This window comes from Pelodiscus sinensis, chromosome 20, assembly GCF_049634645.1.
Source record: "Pelodiscus sinensis isolate JC-2024 chromosome 20, ASM4963464v1, whole genome shotgun sequence".
Classification (NCBI taxonomy): Eukaryota; Metazoa; Chordata; order Testudines; family Trionychidae; genus Pelodiscus; species Pelodiscus sinensis.
In genome coordinates this window covers 19275453-19295125 of record NC_134730.1, presented here as the reverse complement: position 1 = coordinate 19295125, position 19673 = coordinate 19275453, and the positions used below count along the sequence as shown (strand labels likewise).

The 19673-nt window shown below is 43.6% G+C and overlaps 1 protein-coding gene across 4 annotated transcripts in view; it reads right to left on the bottom strand.

Moving 5' to 3' along the window:
- Window positions 1-546: 546 nt before the first annotated feature.
- The window catches only part of RAB11FIP4 (RAB11 family interacting protein 4), a 308983-nt gene continuing 289856 nt past the window's right edge, over window positions 547-19673 (bottom strand). For all 4 annotated transcript variants that reach the window (XM_075903842.1, XM_075903844.1, XM_075903845.1 and 1 more), the window contains one exon: window positions 547-16012. In XM_075903842.1, coding sequence (XP_075759957.1) covers window positions 15896-16012 — 117 coding nt within the window. In that variant the 3' untranslated portion in view covers window positions 547-15895. The remainder of the gene's footprint in view (window positions 16013-19673) is intronic.

The window sequence follows — 19673 nt, the reverse complement described above, 5'->3', positions numbered from 1 at the left end:
CTGCCACATTGAGAATGGCAGTAGCCCTGCCTAGGGTTCATTGGGCCAGAACCTGGAGTGATAGGCAGGACTAGGTTCCCTGAGGGCAGGGCAGGGCAACCCTGGAACACTGGAGGTAGCTACCCAGCTCCCTGCCCCCCAGCACAGGGATTCAAACCCACAACCTCTAGCTTCTAAGACAGACACCTTTGTCCTTCTGCCACCAGAGGACCTCCCCCACTGCTCTTGACTGCCTTCTCCTCCCTATCTTCAACTGATGCCAGCTCCTGCCCACCCACTTGTTCTGAATTTTGATGTAGTTTGGCTCTTTGGTTTGAAAAGGTTGCTGACCCCTGCCCTAGCTCTAACCCCTCAACAATACAAAAGTTAACGGGGCTGCCATGAATGTAACTAAGGAGTTCCAATGTTACCCTCTCTTTGAATTCAGAGCTCAGAGTTAAGAGGTTTAGAGCAATCTGATATATGCAGTGTATAATTGGAACCTGTGACAAAAAAAAAAAAAGGTTAGGTTAGTCACTCCCCAGTAAAGACACGGTCTTTTAGTCATGCAGGAAAAGCAAATAATTTATTTACACATCTCTTTATACAACATTACAGCTACCTGTAATGATCAGCATTACCAAGGATAGCTTTTTTCCATAAAATATATCACAAGAAAATACAGAGAAAGTGATCTGATGACACATTGCAACAATATTTATACCACTTGTGGTGTAATGAACAGGATGATGTTAAAAACAATCGAGCTGTTTTAGTGGGCTGCACATTTCAGGTCTGTTTCAGTAACAAAGTGATGGGTTTCAGTATGGATCAAAAATCAGCCCCTCCCTAAAGCTGTTTTACCACCCAGTGGTTGGTGAAGGGGGCAACAGATTTACTTGTGTTCTGTGGAAATTGGAATGAGGTACTACTCCCAAACCACAGCTTCTCAGGGGGAGTTTGTGACATGCCATGATGTGTTTTCATGCTCTAAGAGCCAGTGATGTATACTGGATAAAGACAAACCACTAGAAAATGTGAATTAGGGGCCCAATCATTCAAGGGAATGAGCATCCTTCAATTTCAAATGTTCTTCAGAGCTGCAACAGATGAAACTGTTAGGAGTTGAGGACACTAAGGCTGTGTCTAGACTGGCCAGTTTTTCCAAAAAATCAGCCTCTTTTCCGGAAAAACTTGCCAGCTGTCTACACTGGCTGCTTGAATTTCCGCAAAAGCACTGACTTCCTACTGTAAGAAAGCTTTTTCGCAAAAGGGCCAGTCTAGACAGCTCAGATTTGTTTTCCGCAAAAAAGCCCCGATCGTGAAAATGGCAATCAGGGCTTTTTTGCGCAAAAGCGCGTCTAGATTGGCACGGGCGCTTTTCTGCAAAAAGTGCTTTTGCGGAAAAGCATCCGTGCCAATCTAGACGTTCTGTTCCGAAAATGCTTTTAACGGAAAACTTTTCCGTTAAAAGCATTTCCAGAAAATCATGCCAATCTAGACGCAGCCTTAGTGAGTTGCATGACTATGGACCTGGAGAGTATTCAACCTCTTATGACATTTCCTACTCTAGTTTCTGATTCTGTGGCCCCATGGAGAAGGAACTGGGGCCTGGCCTACACTAACCCTGCTGCTGATCTAATCTGCGTGACATCAGCCATGTAAACAGCATAGCTGAAGTCGACATACTTACTGTGGCATTGTCTGTGTGGTAAGGGCGGTGGGGGTTACTCTTCAGTCAACTCCAGCTATTCTTCTCGTCCTGATGAAGTACTAGAGTCAACAGGAGAGTGCTTGGAGATCAACTGATAGTGTCTAAACAGACATGATAAATCAACCACCGGTGGATCGATTGCTGCAGTATCAATCTACTGCCTAGTGGAGACAATCCCTGAGAGGCAGGTGGCCTTCATTGTGTCCCTTGTGTCTGTTTCAACAGCCCAAAGAGACACATGAGGCCTGCACCTTAGTTTCCCCATCTGTAACATGTAGTTAAATGCACCTCTGTACAGTGTTTTGAATTCTTTGATGCATTGGTATTCCTGTGAAAGTTCAGGGGTAGACATTCCTCTGAAGAGGTCATAAGAGGCTCACCATGCACTTCCCATTAGGACATGTCTGCACATGGATGTAGAAATCAATACAGGTTGAACCTCTCTAGTCCGGCAATATCCATGGTCCGGCATGATTTTAGTTAGCTAGATGTCCACTTATCATGGGTGTGACCGAGTTTCCCGTGGTCCCTTAACTTTTCTTGGCAGCCACCAGTCCTGGCTCTCACAGTTCTGTGCTGTTACTTAGCTCTAATTTACCCCTAAATGTCTTCCAAGAGCCCAGTAAGCAGTGGAAGTGTTGGTAAAGCTGCTAGACCATATTGACCTCCCATGATTCGGTAAATTCTCTGGTTCAGCACCAGTCAGATCCCAAGGGTGCTGAACTAGAGAGGTTCAACCTGTATAAGCAAATCATGCCATCCCATTGTGCAGCTACAGTTATACTGGTAAAGCAGTTTCACTTATTTCCATAAATTAATCTATGTAAGCACCTTTTTATTAATCTATGTAAGCACCAGCATAACTGTCCACAAGGGAACTGCTCTGATTTCAATATAAATCGACAGTTAAATTGATACAAAAAGTATGTACAGATCTTCTCTTCAGCCAGCAAATTACTCATTCCATCCCCATCTAATTCCTTTTCAAACTAACACCTGTCATTCCAATTCCCTTTAATTAATTTATTTATTTATAGGGGTGGGGGGAATTCCAACTCAGCATGACAGCATAGAGCCAAGAATCCCAGGATGCGTTGCAAAGCATTTTAAAGTGTGGGAACCTGTATGCTGTCTGATTTCGTTTTGGGTGCAGCTGACAAAATGAACTGCAAATAAACTATCTGTTACACTGAAACTGACCTGCAATAAGCAGCTTGTCTGAAAGCGATGTGTGTCTCCTGGTGATCTGAAGTGAAAGGAAACCACTCACATTTACAGTGAATAACAGCCGTGCTTGTCAAATCAAGACCTAACTAAATTTAGAGGTTTAGTTATTTTGAATTCTCTGAAGTGGACAAAATACAAGTGGTCTTATAATAATAATAATAAAATAATAACACCAGCACAGTAGATTAGAGATTTGTGTGTGTGTGACACATCACTTTACAAAAGGTACCATGCACCCAATGTGAGGCTTCTAAAATTAAACAGAAAACTGCTAATTAATTTTTAAATTTAATTTGCTAAGTGGTTTAGGACATGACACAGTGCTTCTAAAAAAACCCTGTACAAAACAAGTAGGTTTTTTTTTTACATTCCATCGAGGCACATGAAATACAAATCTGTTCTATTTTATATATACACCTTTACAGTACATGAAACACAAAGGTGAAGATCAAATGAAAAAATATATTGATATATATATGCCCAAAATAGCAGATAAAATGTGTGTGTGTGTGTGGGGGGGGGGGAATCTGTACCCTCATGGCAGGTGAGTAAAGGCACAAGGAATAAAAATAACCATGCAATGAACATAAGCACAGTCTGTGCAACAAAGCAAACCAAATGGCTCCCACAATAAAATTTACAGCAATTCTCAAAATACATCAGTATTTTAACATACTGTAAGTGCAACATTTACTGCTCTGTAGCAAACCAAAGTATTCATATGGAGTGAAATTCTCCCTGCATCAAGGCAGGGTGTAAAAGGGCTTTGGGCAGGGTATGAGACAAGATGGGGTATAAATGTTGGGAAAACTGGGGGTTACAGCAGTGGAACAATTTTTAGGGGGAGGGTGCTGAGCTGCACCCTCCCTTACCCCTGTCCATGCCCCTCTCCACCCCAGTCTGGGCCCACAGCTGGGGTCAGCTGTGGATCCCAGCGGTTGAGACCTCAGAGCTGGCGCTCTGGACCTTGGAGCCAGCAGTGGAATAGGTGGCCAGGACCCTAGGTGGCAGCAGAGCACCCAGGCATGGGCTGGTGGATTTGGCCCTGACACAGGGCCAAATTGGGCGCAAAGCCAGCGAGTGCTACAGCACCCCTTACCCCCTCCACCTCTACCTCCTGCGCCTATGGTTTACAGTGCATGATCTCTGTTCCAGACTGTAGGGTGGAATAGCTATAATCCCACTACACATTCTATGAGGTGGTTTCTGGACTTTGGATCCATTAAAGTGCCATTCTACCCCAAAGAGATCTCCTCTGTGGTGCACAGAGGGGACCGCTGCCGACACTGTTCTTCATGGCCTAACACGCAGCACAAGTGGCCCAGAAGGCTTTAAGACCGTTTACAGGTCTAGGTGAAGTCACTCCACTAAGAATGGTGACATGAAAGGCAACAGCTCTACTGTTGCAGCTGTGACACTAACATCTAGTTCCAAAATAAAACTGGGTACAAGTACAAAGTAGATGCAGGAAATATATTTAGGCCACCCAGTTTTATTAGAGTGTTTTTTCCACTGTGGTTCATATTTTAACAAAAAAAAATTGCTCTAACTATATGCTAAACTATTACTTTTACAGTTAAAAAGCTGCAAGACTTTTAGTTTATTGGCCAACCTCCCCCCCTCACTCACCCTAAATTAAGGAATTCATTGCAACATTTTCAGCCAGGTCTGTGCTACAATAAATTCCATTGTACAGTGCCCTTAATTGCAGCAATCCATATGTACGTATGCAGATCTGCATCTGTCTGTGAGGTACAGGGCGCTGGGCTAAACTATATGGTGATGTGATGCCTTGTAAATACAGATGTTAATCACTTCATTTAATGAACTTTCATTGTGGAGGAGATAAAACTTAGAGGAATGTCTTATTGCAGCCTCAAGAGGTTTAGGGCTTATCTACACTGCAGATTCAGCTATCAATGCAACCAGCTGTAACATGCTCCATGTAGTGCAGAAAATATCTTAATTGTCTTCAGTAACCAGATGAAAGCTCTGGACAGGATTAGCCTGGCTATTACACATGACTGGAGTCCCAGGAGCTTTAATATCTACACATTCACTGACGGGACCCATACCATGTGCATCCTTCTCCATTTGTTCAAAATGGGCAGCCTACAGCTCGCGGCGATCATGACGATGGGCACCGTGTAAGCAGCTAGACGGGCACGTGCTCTTTGCTGTGGCAGTGAAAGGGTTAAATGATGAGCGGGACTATGGGGGTGGGCAGAGCATGTACTACGGTGAGATCCTGTTGAAAACATGACTCTCCCGCTTATTAGAGCCACTGCAGAGCTCCGCGGCAGAGACTTCTTTACCCCCTTGTAAACAACACAGTGCAATGGATTGTAGTGACTCTAAAACTACAGACGAATGGCACATTAGTTGCAAAAGAGCCATGAAGGCGTTATCTGTTCTAGGATTTAAAGACGCATTGTCTGATGGTGGCATCTAATCCATTCTAAAAGTCTAGTGTAGACAAGACAGTGAATACCCTTCATGCAAGTAAAGCTGAGCAACTCAGCATGATTTAAGATTATATGCTGCCTTATCTGGATTTTTAGACTAGCTACCCACCCCCCACCCCCCCTACAACCTAGCCTTTATCTTACTCAGGATAAACCTTGGCTAGTTTTTCATAAACCCTGGCTAGTTTTTCATAAGTCAAGTGATAGCAGCCAGCAGGTGTGAACTGGCATTTGGAAGCATAACTCTTCCTGCAGGCAGTTTATTTACTCTGAGCTCTGGGTATCATCTAAAGCCCATTGACAAGATATGCGCTGCACCTGGTCTTCCAGGTGACTCCTAATAGTCACTTCAATATCATCCTCAATGATGCCTTCTGCTATTGAGCTCTGTGTATTTCTAGATAAAGATCATGCATGCAATAAAAGCAACTACCCTCCCAGTTGATTGATACGAGCTTCCGGTGAGCAGGACGACTGCTTACCGGTTGCTTTCCCTTGTCTCTCTTAAAAGCTTGGCTGTGCAAAACTCACAGCCTGGATCACACTGGAGAGTTTTGCCCACAGCAGGACTCCAGAACTACACCCTAAGTAGTTTTGACTCTTATATGAACAGGTGGAGGGTGACGGGGACAAAGGGAGAAATTGCCTCAGGGCCTGGCGATTCTAAAGGACCAAGAGCTCTTGGCTGCCCTGGCCGGAGCCTCGGGCCCTTTAGAATCGCTGCTGTAGCACTGGGTGACCCACTGCACCGAGCCCCCGCCACGCACTCCAGCTGGCTCTGAGGGCAAGGGGGAGAAGGGGAAGGGAGCAGGTGCTCCGGCTCCACCCCTTCCAGGAGTGGGGAGCCACCTCCCCATTGCCAAAGGGCCCAGCAATCCAGTCGGCTCCCCTGTGAACAGGCTTTTAGGTTCAGATACCTTCCAAAGAAGGATTTACAGCTAAGAAATGTAAAGCTAGAGTTCTTGCTACAGAAAGACTAGCATCCACTACAAGCAGAAGGGAATGAAATGTACAATCCCTGCCCTCTCTAGCATGAGAGCGTGTGCTACACAATAGGGATGTAGGTGACTAGTTGACTACTTGATAAGCATAAACTTGTATCAGCAGCAAAGGGGGGGGGGGGGGAAGCAGGCAAAGTCGCAGGGTCCTGGGGCAGTGTGAGCTGGGACTATTCAGTCCTGGCTCGCGCTACCCTGGGTAACCCACCATGTGGTTAGCTGCCGGGGGAGGTGAGAGTCCCATCCCCAGGAAACTATGGCTTTGCACTTAAATGTAGTAAGAGCCTGCCGTGCTCTGATTACATTTAAAATGTAGAGCTGCAGCGGGAGCCCCCCCCCCCTTATCGACTAATTGAGTAGTCGTTGGAAATTCCACCGATTACTTGATTAGTCAATAAACCTATAGTTAACATCCTTACTACACAAGCCCATCTGGGAGCAAGTGTGGAGTGTCTCCTGCTAATCTGGCAGCTCTTCCCGTCTGCAACACCAAGAGCTCGCTCAATATCCATATTACACTCAGCAAAACTATGACGCTAAATTAATATTTGCCTACATTATTGGTTCCAGAGGCCTTCTTCATGCTGGCCAAATAAATTAGGCTAACACATCTGTATTAATCCAAAGCACAGTTTACTACAGAGCCATTAACTAGAGCTGGTCACATTTTTTTTTAAATTATAAAATTTCAAAATTTGGAAAAATTCAGTAGAAATGTCAGCAACAATTTTGGTTCCCCTCTGGGTCACATTTTGTGTTGGTTTTGGACCAGCTCTCGTGCTAACGCTTTTTCCTTGGTTAGTGTAAATAGGAACTTTAAAGCGCTTACTTACACTAGACCTTTTTCTCCTCTAAAACCTCCTCTCATTGTTGCTAATGCTGGCTCATCTCCATCGCTAATAGCAGCAGTGGGGCTCTAATGTAGGCACAGGACTGGGATCAGCTGACGTTTCAAGCACCGTATCATCTGAATCTACTCTGAGCAGGGTAGTGCAGCATGATGGTTCAAACTCCAGCATCCAGACTACATTAGTGTCCCTGCTGCTATCATCACACTTTGAGCTAAGACAGAGGTAGGAACAGTGGAGGGAAGACCCAAGCAGATACCTCCAGAGATACAAGACCCATCACACGAAAAAGCACTGCCTTATAGACTTGAATATTCACTCTGTTCACCACCTTCTAAGCCCCAGAAATAGGTGCTCCATATCATGACTGAGGCTATGTCTACACTGCACGCTTATTTCAAAATAAGCTATTCCGGAATAGTTATTCCAAAATAGCTTATTTCGAAATAGCACGTCTACACTGCAGGGAAGCCTCAAAATTAGTCTGAGGAAGGCTTCCCTAATGTAGACGAGCTATTTTGGTTTATAGCCCAAGGGGAGGAATAACTTAGACTGGCCCTGGTGAGGGGCTATTTAGAAATAGCAGAAGTGGAGCATCTACACACGCCTTGTTTTGAAATTGCTATTTCGGAACAGTCGTCATTCCTCGTGGAATGAGGTTTACAGATTTCGGAATAAGCCGTCCATTATTTCAAAATAATGGAATGCCTGTGTAGATGCTCGCATTGTTATCTCGAAATAATGCTAGTTATCTCAAAATAACGGTGCAGTGTAGACACACCCTGAGATAACTGGATAGTGCAGGCAGCTTGAAGCATTGTTCCTCTGTAGCTTCAGGGCGTAATCATGCTTTCCTTGGATAGCCACATCTTAAGTCCATGGGAGTTTTGACTGCCCAAAGAATCAAATGATCAGCCTCCAAAGAGGAGATTCAAGTCATTCTCATGCCTTTCCTAAAATCTGTCATTCAGAACCAAAAAACCCTCCTCAAACAGGCTGCTACTAACGTACACAAACTATCAATAACTTGCCTTGTTCTGTAGGTGAGCAAATCTGTGCTAAGAACCCTTAACCATCCACAGACTTCAATTTGCCCTGGTAAGTTTGTGATCAGATATCTCTAGCTGATCTACGAAAGAGAATGACCACACATTAGATCTCCATTAGGCAAAGCAACATGAAGCATAAAGCAGGTTAAAAAAGGGGCCAGTTTTTTTTTTATGGGTAATGGACAAAATTTTTAATTTTTCAAAATTCATACAATTTGGTTCCCTCCCCTCTTTTGTCCTCCTTTCCTGGTAGGGAAATAGAAAACAGGAAGAGGCTGGAGATGGAGTGGAAGAAATATTTTAAAGTTTTTTCAATTAAAAAAAAATCTTAAAAAAGACCATTTTTCTTCAGTGTCCAACAATTTTTTTCGATCAACTGTAATAATCAGATTAAGACGATCATCACAACTAGATGAGAACCCACAAGACCACTCCAGCCGTCTTGTGTGTCAACATACACACACACTGGTTACGTTACCAAAGTGTTTTAATTTGTAGGTGTTAAGTTGACTCCACATGGTTTCATAAAGCATAAGAGAAATAAACAAAATATCCCGCCTAAGATTCTGTATAGACAGAACATAATGTTCAGGGTTACAAAGTTGAAACCTAATGTATACAGTAACTTGTCTCAGCTTCTACACACATGAAAAATTTCATTCACACCCCTTTGCAATTTGCTAGGCATCAAGAAGTAGACAGCTGTTGAAACCAATAATCTTCTATTTAATGGCCCCATCTAGACGGGGCCAAATGGCAGAAAAGCCTCTTCCAGAAAAGCAATCGGAAAAAGCTGCGCAAATTATTTTGAAACAACGCTAGTTATCTCGAAATAACGGTGCAGTGTAGACACACCCTGAGACAACTGGATAATGCAGGCAGCTTGAAGCACTGTTCTTCTGTAGCTTCAGGACTTAATCATGCATTCCTTGGATAGTCACAATTTGCGTAGCTTTTTCCGATAAAAGGCTATCGTCTAGACATAGTCCCACTGACTACAATGTCCTGTAGCAGCTACAGGAATGACATATTACTTATACCAGAATTTATCAGATATCTAATCACAGAAAGTCTGACCTAATTCCTGTGGAACACAACAGGCATTTTGCCATTGATTCAATGGGAGTTTGATTAGGCCCTTGATTCAGGTGATCTTGAAAACACCACTGTACAATTGAGGGTTTTGTTTCCCCTTGTTCTAAAGAAAACAACCAGCCTTCTATCTGTGGGCATTTAAATCTGAGAAGTTAATGAATTAATTCATTTTAAAATTCCAATATGCTTGACACATCACAGATTACTAGAACTAAACTGGAGAGGACATTTAACTCTGACTGGTCTTATTAACGCACTTCCCAATTCAGTCAGCATGCTATTTAGCCTTAATGCCCTAAATTATCAACACAACTAACGTTAAGGGGCCAAATTCTTTGCTGGTGTTTACTAGCCATTAACTTAAACAGTACTATGTCACTTCATACCAATAGAAATTTGGACGTTCATCTCTCAATAGTAATCCTAAATGGCTTAAACTGTAATAATTCTTCTGTAGAACTGGTGAGGAAAAAACAAACCTGAATTCTTCACTCCCCCAGAAAAAAAATGAAGCTTTTTAGTCTGACTCCCCCCCCCCCCCCTTGCCTCCTACAAATCTGTTCAAAAGAAAAAAAAAAAAGGTTGAGGGATAAGAATGTGAAAGTTTGTCAATCAAAATCAACTTTTTAAAATTAAAATTTCCAGCCAGCGCTCAGTTTCAATAACTAATAGAACTGCAATGATTTAAAATATATGAAACATTCTCTTTCCTTCACTTGCCAGGACAAATTAAAGTTTTTGGGCTAGAACCTCAGCTGATATAAATCAGGATCACTCTATTCAAATCAAAATAAATATGCATCAGCTGGAGAATTGGTACTTCTGCCTGTAGCTCTGGATGTTAGAAAGGCTTTGAGGCCTGACTTCAGCATTAAATACATTTTAAAAAATACTGCCTTTTCCACAATTATCTCTACTCAGTATTTGAGTGTGACTTTCAGCAAGTAGGAAACTGTCTTTTTCCACTGCAGAAAAACCACTTTGCATTTAGGTTGACCTCAATGTTGCTTTAGCTTGAGGCTCTGAAGGAGAGAGAATTTTCTCTATGTAGGGAGCAGATAAATCCAGATACGGTATCTTGGCCAGGAGTTAGGCTGTTAGAGTCACATAAACTCAATTTCAGTATAGAAACGGAATTGTTCTTTGGATACCATTACAAAATGTAGGAGGGACCATTAAGAAACTGGACTAATTATTTAGAATCATAGAACTGGAAGAGACCTCAAGAGGTCATCAAGTCCAGCCCCCTGCTCAAATCCCAATTATTTCAAACTCAGATTAAAATATTAAATCTACACTGCAAAGTAAATCAATGTTCCCTCTAATCTTTTCTATCTATGTTCAGAATATTTTTTTTTTAGGTCCACCAAGGCAGGTATCAATGTCCCACCACCAAGAGAGAAACAAAACCTAGTTGTGGGTGCTCTGCTAAACAACTGGGCGGCATCTGCCCAAGTCTACATCTTACAGGTAACACTGATAACTGGCCTGGTCTAGTCCTATGGGATGCCCACAACAACGTGGTGACAGTTCCATCAACAGGAATAGTCACTGCTGTCCCTGGGAGAAGTCTGCGCAATGCAGAATTCTGCAGAAATGAATAGCGTGTGTGTGCAGAATTTCCTGTCCTCCCTAGAAATGGGCTGTAGTACTGCTAGGTGCTACTAGGGGCCATTGGACACAGCTCAGCCCAGGCCACATAAAGAAGACACTGCGAGGGGGAGGAAATGGACTAGACCAGAGCTACTCAACTCTGGAAGCCCCGGGGGCCACATGATACTCACAGCACATGCCAAGGGCCACAACTTAAGTGTGGTTGCATGTACATGCAAATAGCTTCTTTCACACGGACAGGCATGAATACAAAGATTAAGGCAAGACGACACAACACGCAGGCCCCATTCAAGTCAGTTCTGCTGATATTAATAAAATGCAATATTGACCCAATTTCCAACCATATGACAGCACTTTTAATGAGCAATGACAGTCCAGGAATTGAACTACTAAAATGCATCTCAACAGAAGACCATTGTATTACTTTGTTTCGGCTCCCACCCGCGGGCTGCATGTTGAGTAGCCCTGAACTAGAGGGTCCCAGGCAGCCGCAGTTCCCAGCATGCCCTGAGGGAGAAGGCAACATGCAGGAAACTCAATGCAAGTCTGGGACTATGTCTAGACTATGGAGTTTTTCTGGGATACCAGAGGTATCTCAGAAAAACTCTGCTGCGTCCAGGGAAGGCGTCTGCTCTTCTGACATGTTTTGCAGCAGAGCAGGCACACTTTCGGAAATCCTGTCTTCCTCATGCCACAAGGAAGAAGGGCTCTTCCAAAAGAGGAGTTTTTTCTGAAATTTGGCCCAGTGTAGACTGGCCAAATTTCGGAAAAGCCTCTTCCAACAAAACGATTGGAAAAAGGTACACAAATTGTAGAGCACAATTTGCATACCTTCTGCTAAAAAAAAACCCAGCAGTCTAGACAGCCTGGGATCAGAAGCATCAGGCTGTTTCTTGCTCCAGATCCATGGGCTCAAAGGGGAAAGGGAAGGTGAAGAGAGAGAGAGTGTGTGTGGGGGGGGGGGAGGGGGGAGAGGGGTGGGGGGGGTGTAGCTGGCCTGGGGGTCCTGTGGCTGGGCTTGGGGAGGGGAAGGGATTGTGGACATCTGCCACCCCACCCAAACTGGGCTCTAGAGGAGGATGGGGGCATAGAAACAGGAAACGAGTTGTCACAGGGAGTTCTTTAACTCTATTCTTAAGGAGAATTTGTGTGTGCACCTGTATTGGTATAGAACTTCCAAACAAGTATTTAAAAAAAAACTAAAATAATTAAAACTGGTATGATTATGTAGTGCCATTTTGACCAAAAAAAAAACCTTGCAGAATTTTAAAATGCTGTGCACAGATTTCACATATTTTTAGGGGGGTTGGTTTTTTTTGGCACAGAATTCTCCCCTCCCTCAAAAGGAGACAGTCAGTGGTTATACTCCTGCTTGAATGTTTGCAGTCTCAGGCTGTGAGTGTGTAAATTACAGAGCGGATCCTTGCAACTAATTGCATTTTCCTAGCTGGGAATTCCCAGGCTTGGTGATTGGGAGGGGAGTTAGAAAGCCAGCTTTGCTGGGAACTACCACTGGCTCTCTCCTCTTCTCTCTGCTAAAGTTACTCTACAGGGCCAGAGGCAGGGTGGAATCACTGTATTTATATAGCCAGAGAGGGGAAAATTGCCTTTGTAATGCATTAACCAGTTGAGAGCCTTAGTCAGTCCTAAAATGACAGTGTTATATTTGCAAATTAACTTTGTCAATTTTGGACTGACTAAGGATCTCAACTGGTTAATGCATTACAAAGGCAATTTCCCCTCTCTGGATATACACGTCTCCACACCAAATGCTGTGAATAACCTAATTCCCCACAAGCAACTTCTTCTGTAAATATCTATATCCCTGCTTCTGTAACTTTTTAATCCAATAAATCTGTTAGGGCACGTCGACACTAGAAAATTTCAAAATAACTAAAATCGATTTAGTAACTCCCCAAATAACAAAATTGAAATAGAGTGTTCTCCCTATGGGGAGGCCTCAAAATTAGTCTGAGGCAGGCTCAGTTATTGCAGACCTGTTACTTCAACTTAGAGTCCTAGGAAGCACTGGGGAGTAATTCTTTCGTAATAGCGGGAGCGTGGATGCGGTGCTGCTGCTACTTTGAAATAACTATTTTGAAATAAGCGTTATTCCCTGAGGAAAGCAGAAGTTCAGATTTCGAAATAACGGGCTTGGTAGTGTGGATGTTCCGCTTATAAATTTGACATAAGGGGGGTTATTTTGAAATAACTCCCTAGAGTAGACTAGGGCTTAGTCTCTAAGGTACCTCAGGACTCCTTGCTGTTTTGGCAGATACAGAACATGGCTACCCCTGAGACTCTTGAGCGAGGAAGTTCCGCCAAGGATCCCTCCACTAGAGGGAAGTCCTTGGGAAGATTAAGCTGGCATAATGGTTTCAAACCCCTCAGTTTCCTCATCAGCCCCCACAGAGGGAAAGCAGGGAATGAGGGGAGGGCAGGTGATCTGCCTGATCTCCTACAGCTAGAACCCATGGAAGACTGCTGGAGCCTGGGGCTATGTCTACACTAGGGGTTTTTCCGAGATACCAAAGGTATCTCGGGGAAACCCGCCATATCCAGGGAATGCGTCTGCTCTTCCGCTTTTTTTGCGGAAGAGCAGACACGTTTTTTCGGAAGCCCCATCTTCCTCCTCCCATGAGGAAGAAGGGCTCTTCTGAAAGAGGAGGCTTTTCCAAAATTTGGCCCAGTGTAGACGGGCCAAATCTCAGAAAAGCCTCTTCCAAAAAAAAAAAAAACTATAGGAAAAAGGTACGCAAATTGCACCCGCAATTTGCGTACCTTTTTCCAATAGAGCATTGTAGTGTAGACATAGCCCGTGTAATTTAGTGTAGTTTACTCTGGACTCAGTTTTGCCCTCTGGCTGATCCAAAGTTGGGGGGGGGGGGCAAAGGAGTGGCTTAGAGACACCTTATTCCCACTCTCCTCTGCTACCAATCCATCCTGAAACCTTTAATGTTAAGCACAATGACATTTTTCCAGTACAGATGAGCCCCTCTATGGTGCACCCAGGCCTGGAAGGACAATTCAAGTTTCATCATGAGCTCTCCTCCCGACCCACGGCCCTACAGCTTAACAGATGACAGGTTCAAATAAATAATCAAATTGGTTTTATCATCTTGCCTTCGGGAAAGCCCGTTTTCAGTGCTTCCCCACACCTGCCCATGACTCCAATAAGATATCACTGAAGGCAAGAGTGCTGCAGTTGCAGAAAAATATATATATATATATATATATTTACAGCAATAAGAATACATGTGCTAGGTATTCAGATTAAGGGAAAAATGCATTACATACACCAATGAAAATACATAAAAACATGGGGAGGCGGGAGACCAACTGCCAACAGCAATATACAAAAAAAATCTGTCACAGCTACTGCAACAGTGCATTTCCAAGGAGTGTGTTAAAACAGAGAGAACATCTCTATGCACATTTGATAGCCTGACACTTGGTTACAGAGAAATAGACCAGAGAGTTCTCCTGCTTGTGCCAGATGGTGTGAAGCAAAGGGGAGGAAGGTTTGCTTTCCCTTTTTATTTAAATGGAAAGTGTGTGAACTTTAAAAAAAAATTCCACAGCAATTAACTTCTAGCTTTTACTTTTAGTTAAAAGGCCCCATTTCTTCAAGAAATTGGCCCAATCCAAAAAGCACATCAACTGTTTAAATCTAGCCCAGTTCAGATGAAAGCGTTTAATTTTACACACATCCTCAACTCCAATAGGACCCAAGTATGGCAATATGCTTAAATTAAGCAAGCGCTTATGTACTTTCCTGATTCAGAGCATAGAGATGTGGGCACAGGGATAGGCAATATTTGGAATAGGTAATTTGGGTGAGTGAAGCTACTTGTGAAAGGGTGAGGTGGGGGTGGGGGAAGGAATACATTGCATGTTACCCGTTACTGGTGTCTTAAAGTGTGCTTTTGAGTTTTAACTGTTCAAATAGTTAAATTAGTTTACATCAGGGATTAAGCAACTGCAAAAACCTGTAGGACCTCACCATTCTCTCTCTCCTAGGAGTTCAGCAGTGTGCTTTGGTGGCGGGGAAGGGAATTTAGGCTAATTGTTTAGATTAAAGTTTCTCTTTAAAACAACGAAGTGGATTCGCATGCAGTCAGTAACCTTTCAAAAAGTCGAAGCCTTAAAATGCAGGTGCAGGACCCCAGAATTAATTTTAGTGGCCCAGTGATAAATAAAGGCATACACTGCAATGCCTCAATGCTATAAGGACCCTGGCCTAACACATACCCATGCACACAACAACAGATAGGCAGTCATCCTGAAGATGGATATGTAGCCTTTATATTAAAAGCATTTTGCTAACAGTGGCAAATAAGTGGATGGCGTTTTCACACGGATATTCACGATTCTGCCCCTCTCCTCCTTTCATCATAACAGATACTCATTTTCAAAAAGGTCCAGGTTTGACCAAAGGTTTCACTAGGAAAACTCCGGCAAAACTAAATTCAGTAGAGGGCGATGTAGTGAGCACCAGTCAGGAACCAAACCTGGCTATGTTGAATGTTGGGGAGTACCCTCATTCATCTGAAAGAAAGAGTAATTCTTGTTTTTCAAAGGGAGGGGAGACATCCATAGGTTTCCACTGTACTTCATCTTTACAACTAGAGGTAGAGTCATTACATCCAGTATCTAAAACAGCGTGATCCAGTTATATTGTTATTCATATACAGCAGCGATCTCATCACAGATATTGAAAAGTGCATGAAAAAAACAAATCAAGCCGATTTTATGACTCACGGATAAGGTACCAGACATCATATAAACATACCCACGCACCCACTCACACATAATATATATATTTATAGAATCATTTACAGTATCAGAGTGATGTTTAGATCCAGTGGCATGTGCAGAAATATCAGGCAGCTGCTTTTTAGGTCCTTCAATTTTTTATTTCCAGGATCGACGGGTTGTGGTCTAGGATGGCCAAAATGATCTTGTCCATATACTGTCGCAATCTGTAGTTGATCTCCTCCTGTTCTTTAAGAGCTTCCATGAGCTGAAACAGAGGGTCCAAAGTTAAGGATCTATTGCAAAATGGGACTCGTATCTACAGCACTCTAAAATAAATAAGACAAGGCCAGGCCTCGGGCCACCTCTGTATTTTAAAAATTACTCATTCCCTGTAATGATATTCTGGGCCTTCTCTTTATGCTCTCTTGAGGTGAGAGCAACAAGGTAGACAAGTATCCCCATTTTACAGTTAGGTAAGTGAATGTAGGGATAGTACAATGTCGGCAGAAGTTACATTGGTCAATGGGGGGGGGGGGGAGGAAGAGAGGGAGGAGGAGATGAATAAACCACCTCCCCAATCTGAACGACATAAGTGGAATTAAGTGCCATGGGCAAGCTCTCTTGGCACAGAGCTTCTTCCCAAGATGCATTGCAGCAGCACCACTGCAGTATTGCACACGTAGACATGCCCCTAACTATTCTTGGGCAAGTCACTTGAATCAGGGCCACAGCTGTAAATAGGATCTAGGCCTCCTGCCCTGGGTTCCACCATCATGGGCGGGTGGTGGGTAACGTAGGCAAGGGAAGTCTTCCCAAAACTGCCCATGCAGTCTGGCCCCAGCCCTCCCAGGCTGCCGGGGACGACAGCCCAGCTCCTTGGCTGATTAGGAAGAATCAGGCTTCAGGGATGGGATTGGGCAGGGCTTGGCTTGGCTCCATGGGGGGAGGTTACTGCTGGGGAGGGGCCTAGAGTGGAAGGGGCAGGGCTGGAGCTTGCCTTCCCTCTCTGGGCCATCAGCTGCCCCCCCCCAAGTAGAGCATGGTGCCCATTCGTGAATGAGTATGTATGTGTTTCCTCATCCTAGGGCATACATTAAGAAAACCTTTTAAAGCACTCCCACATCTATGGGGAACAAGGGTAGTATAAATACAGAGATTTGAGCAACAGTGTGAGAACTGTAAAATATATAGTGTTTTGACGTTACAGATTTTTGTCCAAATAAAAAAGATTTATTTCAGCACTAAAAGCACAATATTCGTGATTATCAAACTTGGGGGGGAGGGACAGGGGGAGAGAAGGAACATGTGTATCCACTCTTGATCGGACAGCATTTTTTGTTCAATTAAAAGACAAGTTGCTTTACATACACAGCGTGTTCAGTCTCAGATTTTCAAAGCTAAGAGATTTGGGTGCCTCGTTCTCATTCAGATTAATTGTTTTGGGACATCTAGCTCAGTTAGGTGGCCTTTAAAAATCTCAGGCAGAAACAATTTCATCTTCTATTTACAGTGAGAACCCGTTAAACAGAAAACATTAGGATAAAAGAAGTTTAACCGGTCTGAAATTTAATATGCACGGTCCACTGTTCATTAAGATGGCAGCAGAATGTTTGTCAAACACACAAATACATGTCTTTTCTGGGAGGAAAACAGGAACAAGAGTCTACATGAATTCTTGTGTCAAATTAGAAGCAAAATCCCAAGCTTGATATTGAGAGTGAGTAAATGGTCTGAAGGCTCAGTTGCCTCTTTTAGAAAGAGAATAGCAGGTGAGGTTGCGAGTAGGAATACAGAGATGACAAAAGAGTGGCCAAAATTGTTCAGGGACAATGATTTAGTGCCAAAATTAAGGCACATGTTTTTGAAAAAGGCCTGAAGACCCATCTTCTGGGAAAAAAAAAAAAAAAAATCAGTCTGACAATGAATTTCTGGTATCTCTATTTAGATCTAAAAAAATGGAGGTGCTCCCACAAATCACAAAGGAAAATCTTGGCCAGCATCTCCAGATGGACAGGAACATACGTTTGTCACGTAATTGGACACAACAGTAGCTAGATGTGCCTGTTGAAATACAGGTCTCTCTTTCTTTTTTAAATATGCTTTAGAGAGAGTGTCTTGGTAAAAAAAATTCTTCCCCACCTTCCCCGATCAGAACTGCATTATTTGAACTAACTATAGCAATTATCGAGAGAGGGGACTTGAGCAGGACCAGTATTAGATAATGATCCAGAAGTCCTATTAGCTGCCCTAGTAAGACTGGACAGAAGACTCATTACGGTGGTTCGGGCAGCACACCACGCCTGCCTTCCCCTGGCTGGCCGGAGCATGCTTACTTTGGGGACTGTGGGAGGGGGGACTTTCACACTCTTTGCACCCCCCTGCGTACGGACCTGAGTGTTGATGGGCCTTAGAAAAACTCCAAGTGACATCACACAACCAGCCTAAGGCCCTGATTCAGCAAGGTACTTATGCACAGCCCTAACTTCCAACCCAGGAGTGATCCCCTGATATCAACAGGTCTATTCAAGTGTTTAGTTGGGGCGGGGGGAGAGGGGTTCTATATGCCAATTCACTCTGATAAAAGCAAAAAGGAAACTCTCTATCTAATACTTAGATCAGGTTCCTGCATTTTACATCTTTGGGTGCCTTCAAAGTCCATGACCCTTGTGGCTTGAAAGAACCTTTGAATCATCTCATTTATTCCCTGCCTAAGTGTAAGAGCGTCTTTAAAATCTTGCAAAGTGTGACTTCATTACGTGTCTACATTATGGGTAGAACCCTACCAATTTCATGGCCAAGAAAAGCCTGCCATGGACTGTGAAATTAGCCCTCCCCTGTGAAATCTGATCTCCCCTGCTACTTGTCCGGTGGCTCGGGGGAGGATCAGGAGTTGTCCTTCCCTGCGTGACTGCTCTTGGTGGAGTGATCAGACCTCCCTCCAGAGACAGCACAGAAATGAGGGTGATACACTTGAGAGCTAGGCTCTACTTCTTGCCCTGCAGAGGTTTGGGGGTGATCTGGTAGGAGTCTTTGTGCTGGGGCTTCTCCCAAGGCTGGAGCACCCATTTTCCTGAGGGAGGGGATCCTCCCAAATTGGCCAAACTGATTATCTGCTTTAATCAGTTCCTGGCATGGACTACAAACTAAGAGCCCTTGGCGGGGGTGCAGCCAACAGCATGGGTAAAGATTTTTCCCATCTCCCATTTTTCCCATCTCCCCCTCTCGGGACCCTCCCTCTAATTGCTGGTAGGGTGCTGCCTTCAGAGCCCAGGTAGGGAAGGTGACAATCTTGGGGACTCCTCTACAAAAGCTCTGCAACCCCCCTGCCCATGATTGCATTTTGAGTCAGAACCCCCATGATTACAACTCTGTGAAATTTAATCTGAAATTGTGAAATAGACGGATTTTAAAATCCTCTGGCCACGAAATGGACCAGAATGCGCCGTGAAATTGGTAGGGCCCCTAATTATGGGTTTGTGGACAGGAACCTTTCATTGTACTATTTGGTTAGGCTCCAAAATACGAGGAGTTCTTTGGTCAGTATAGTTTCATTAAAGTCAATGGAGTCTCACAGGCTTTCGTAGGCCAAATCCTTTTTTGAAAAGTCAGCTATCGGGGCTCAGATTTTTTCTCTGTCTTTGGTGTAAAGGTAGGCAGGCCACCAGTCATCACAAACACATGGCCTTAGCATTAACTCCATTGAAATGAATGGGTATCACAACAGGGACAAGTTTGGACTGGTTAGTAAAAGTAGGTAGCAACATTTATAGCTTCTTAGCAACTGGGAGGTGTGTTGGATTTTCACAGGCTGTGGCAACTGAAAATGAGAAGGCAACATGTAAACTCAGTGTGAAGATTGAGCAAAAATCTCTTGGTGATACAGGAGTAAATCCAAAGTCACGCCTCAGAAGTTAATCGAGTTACTC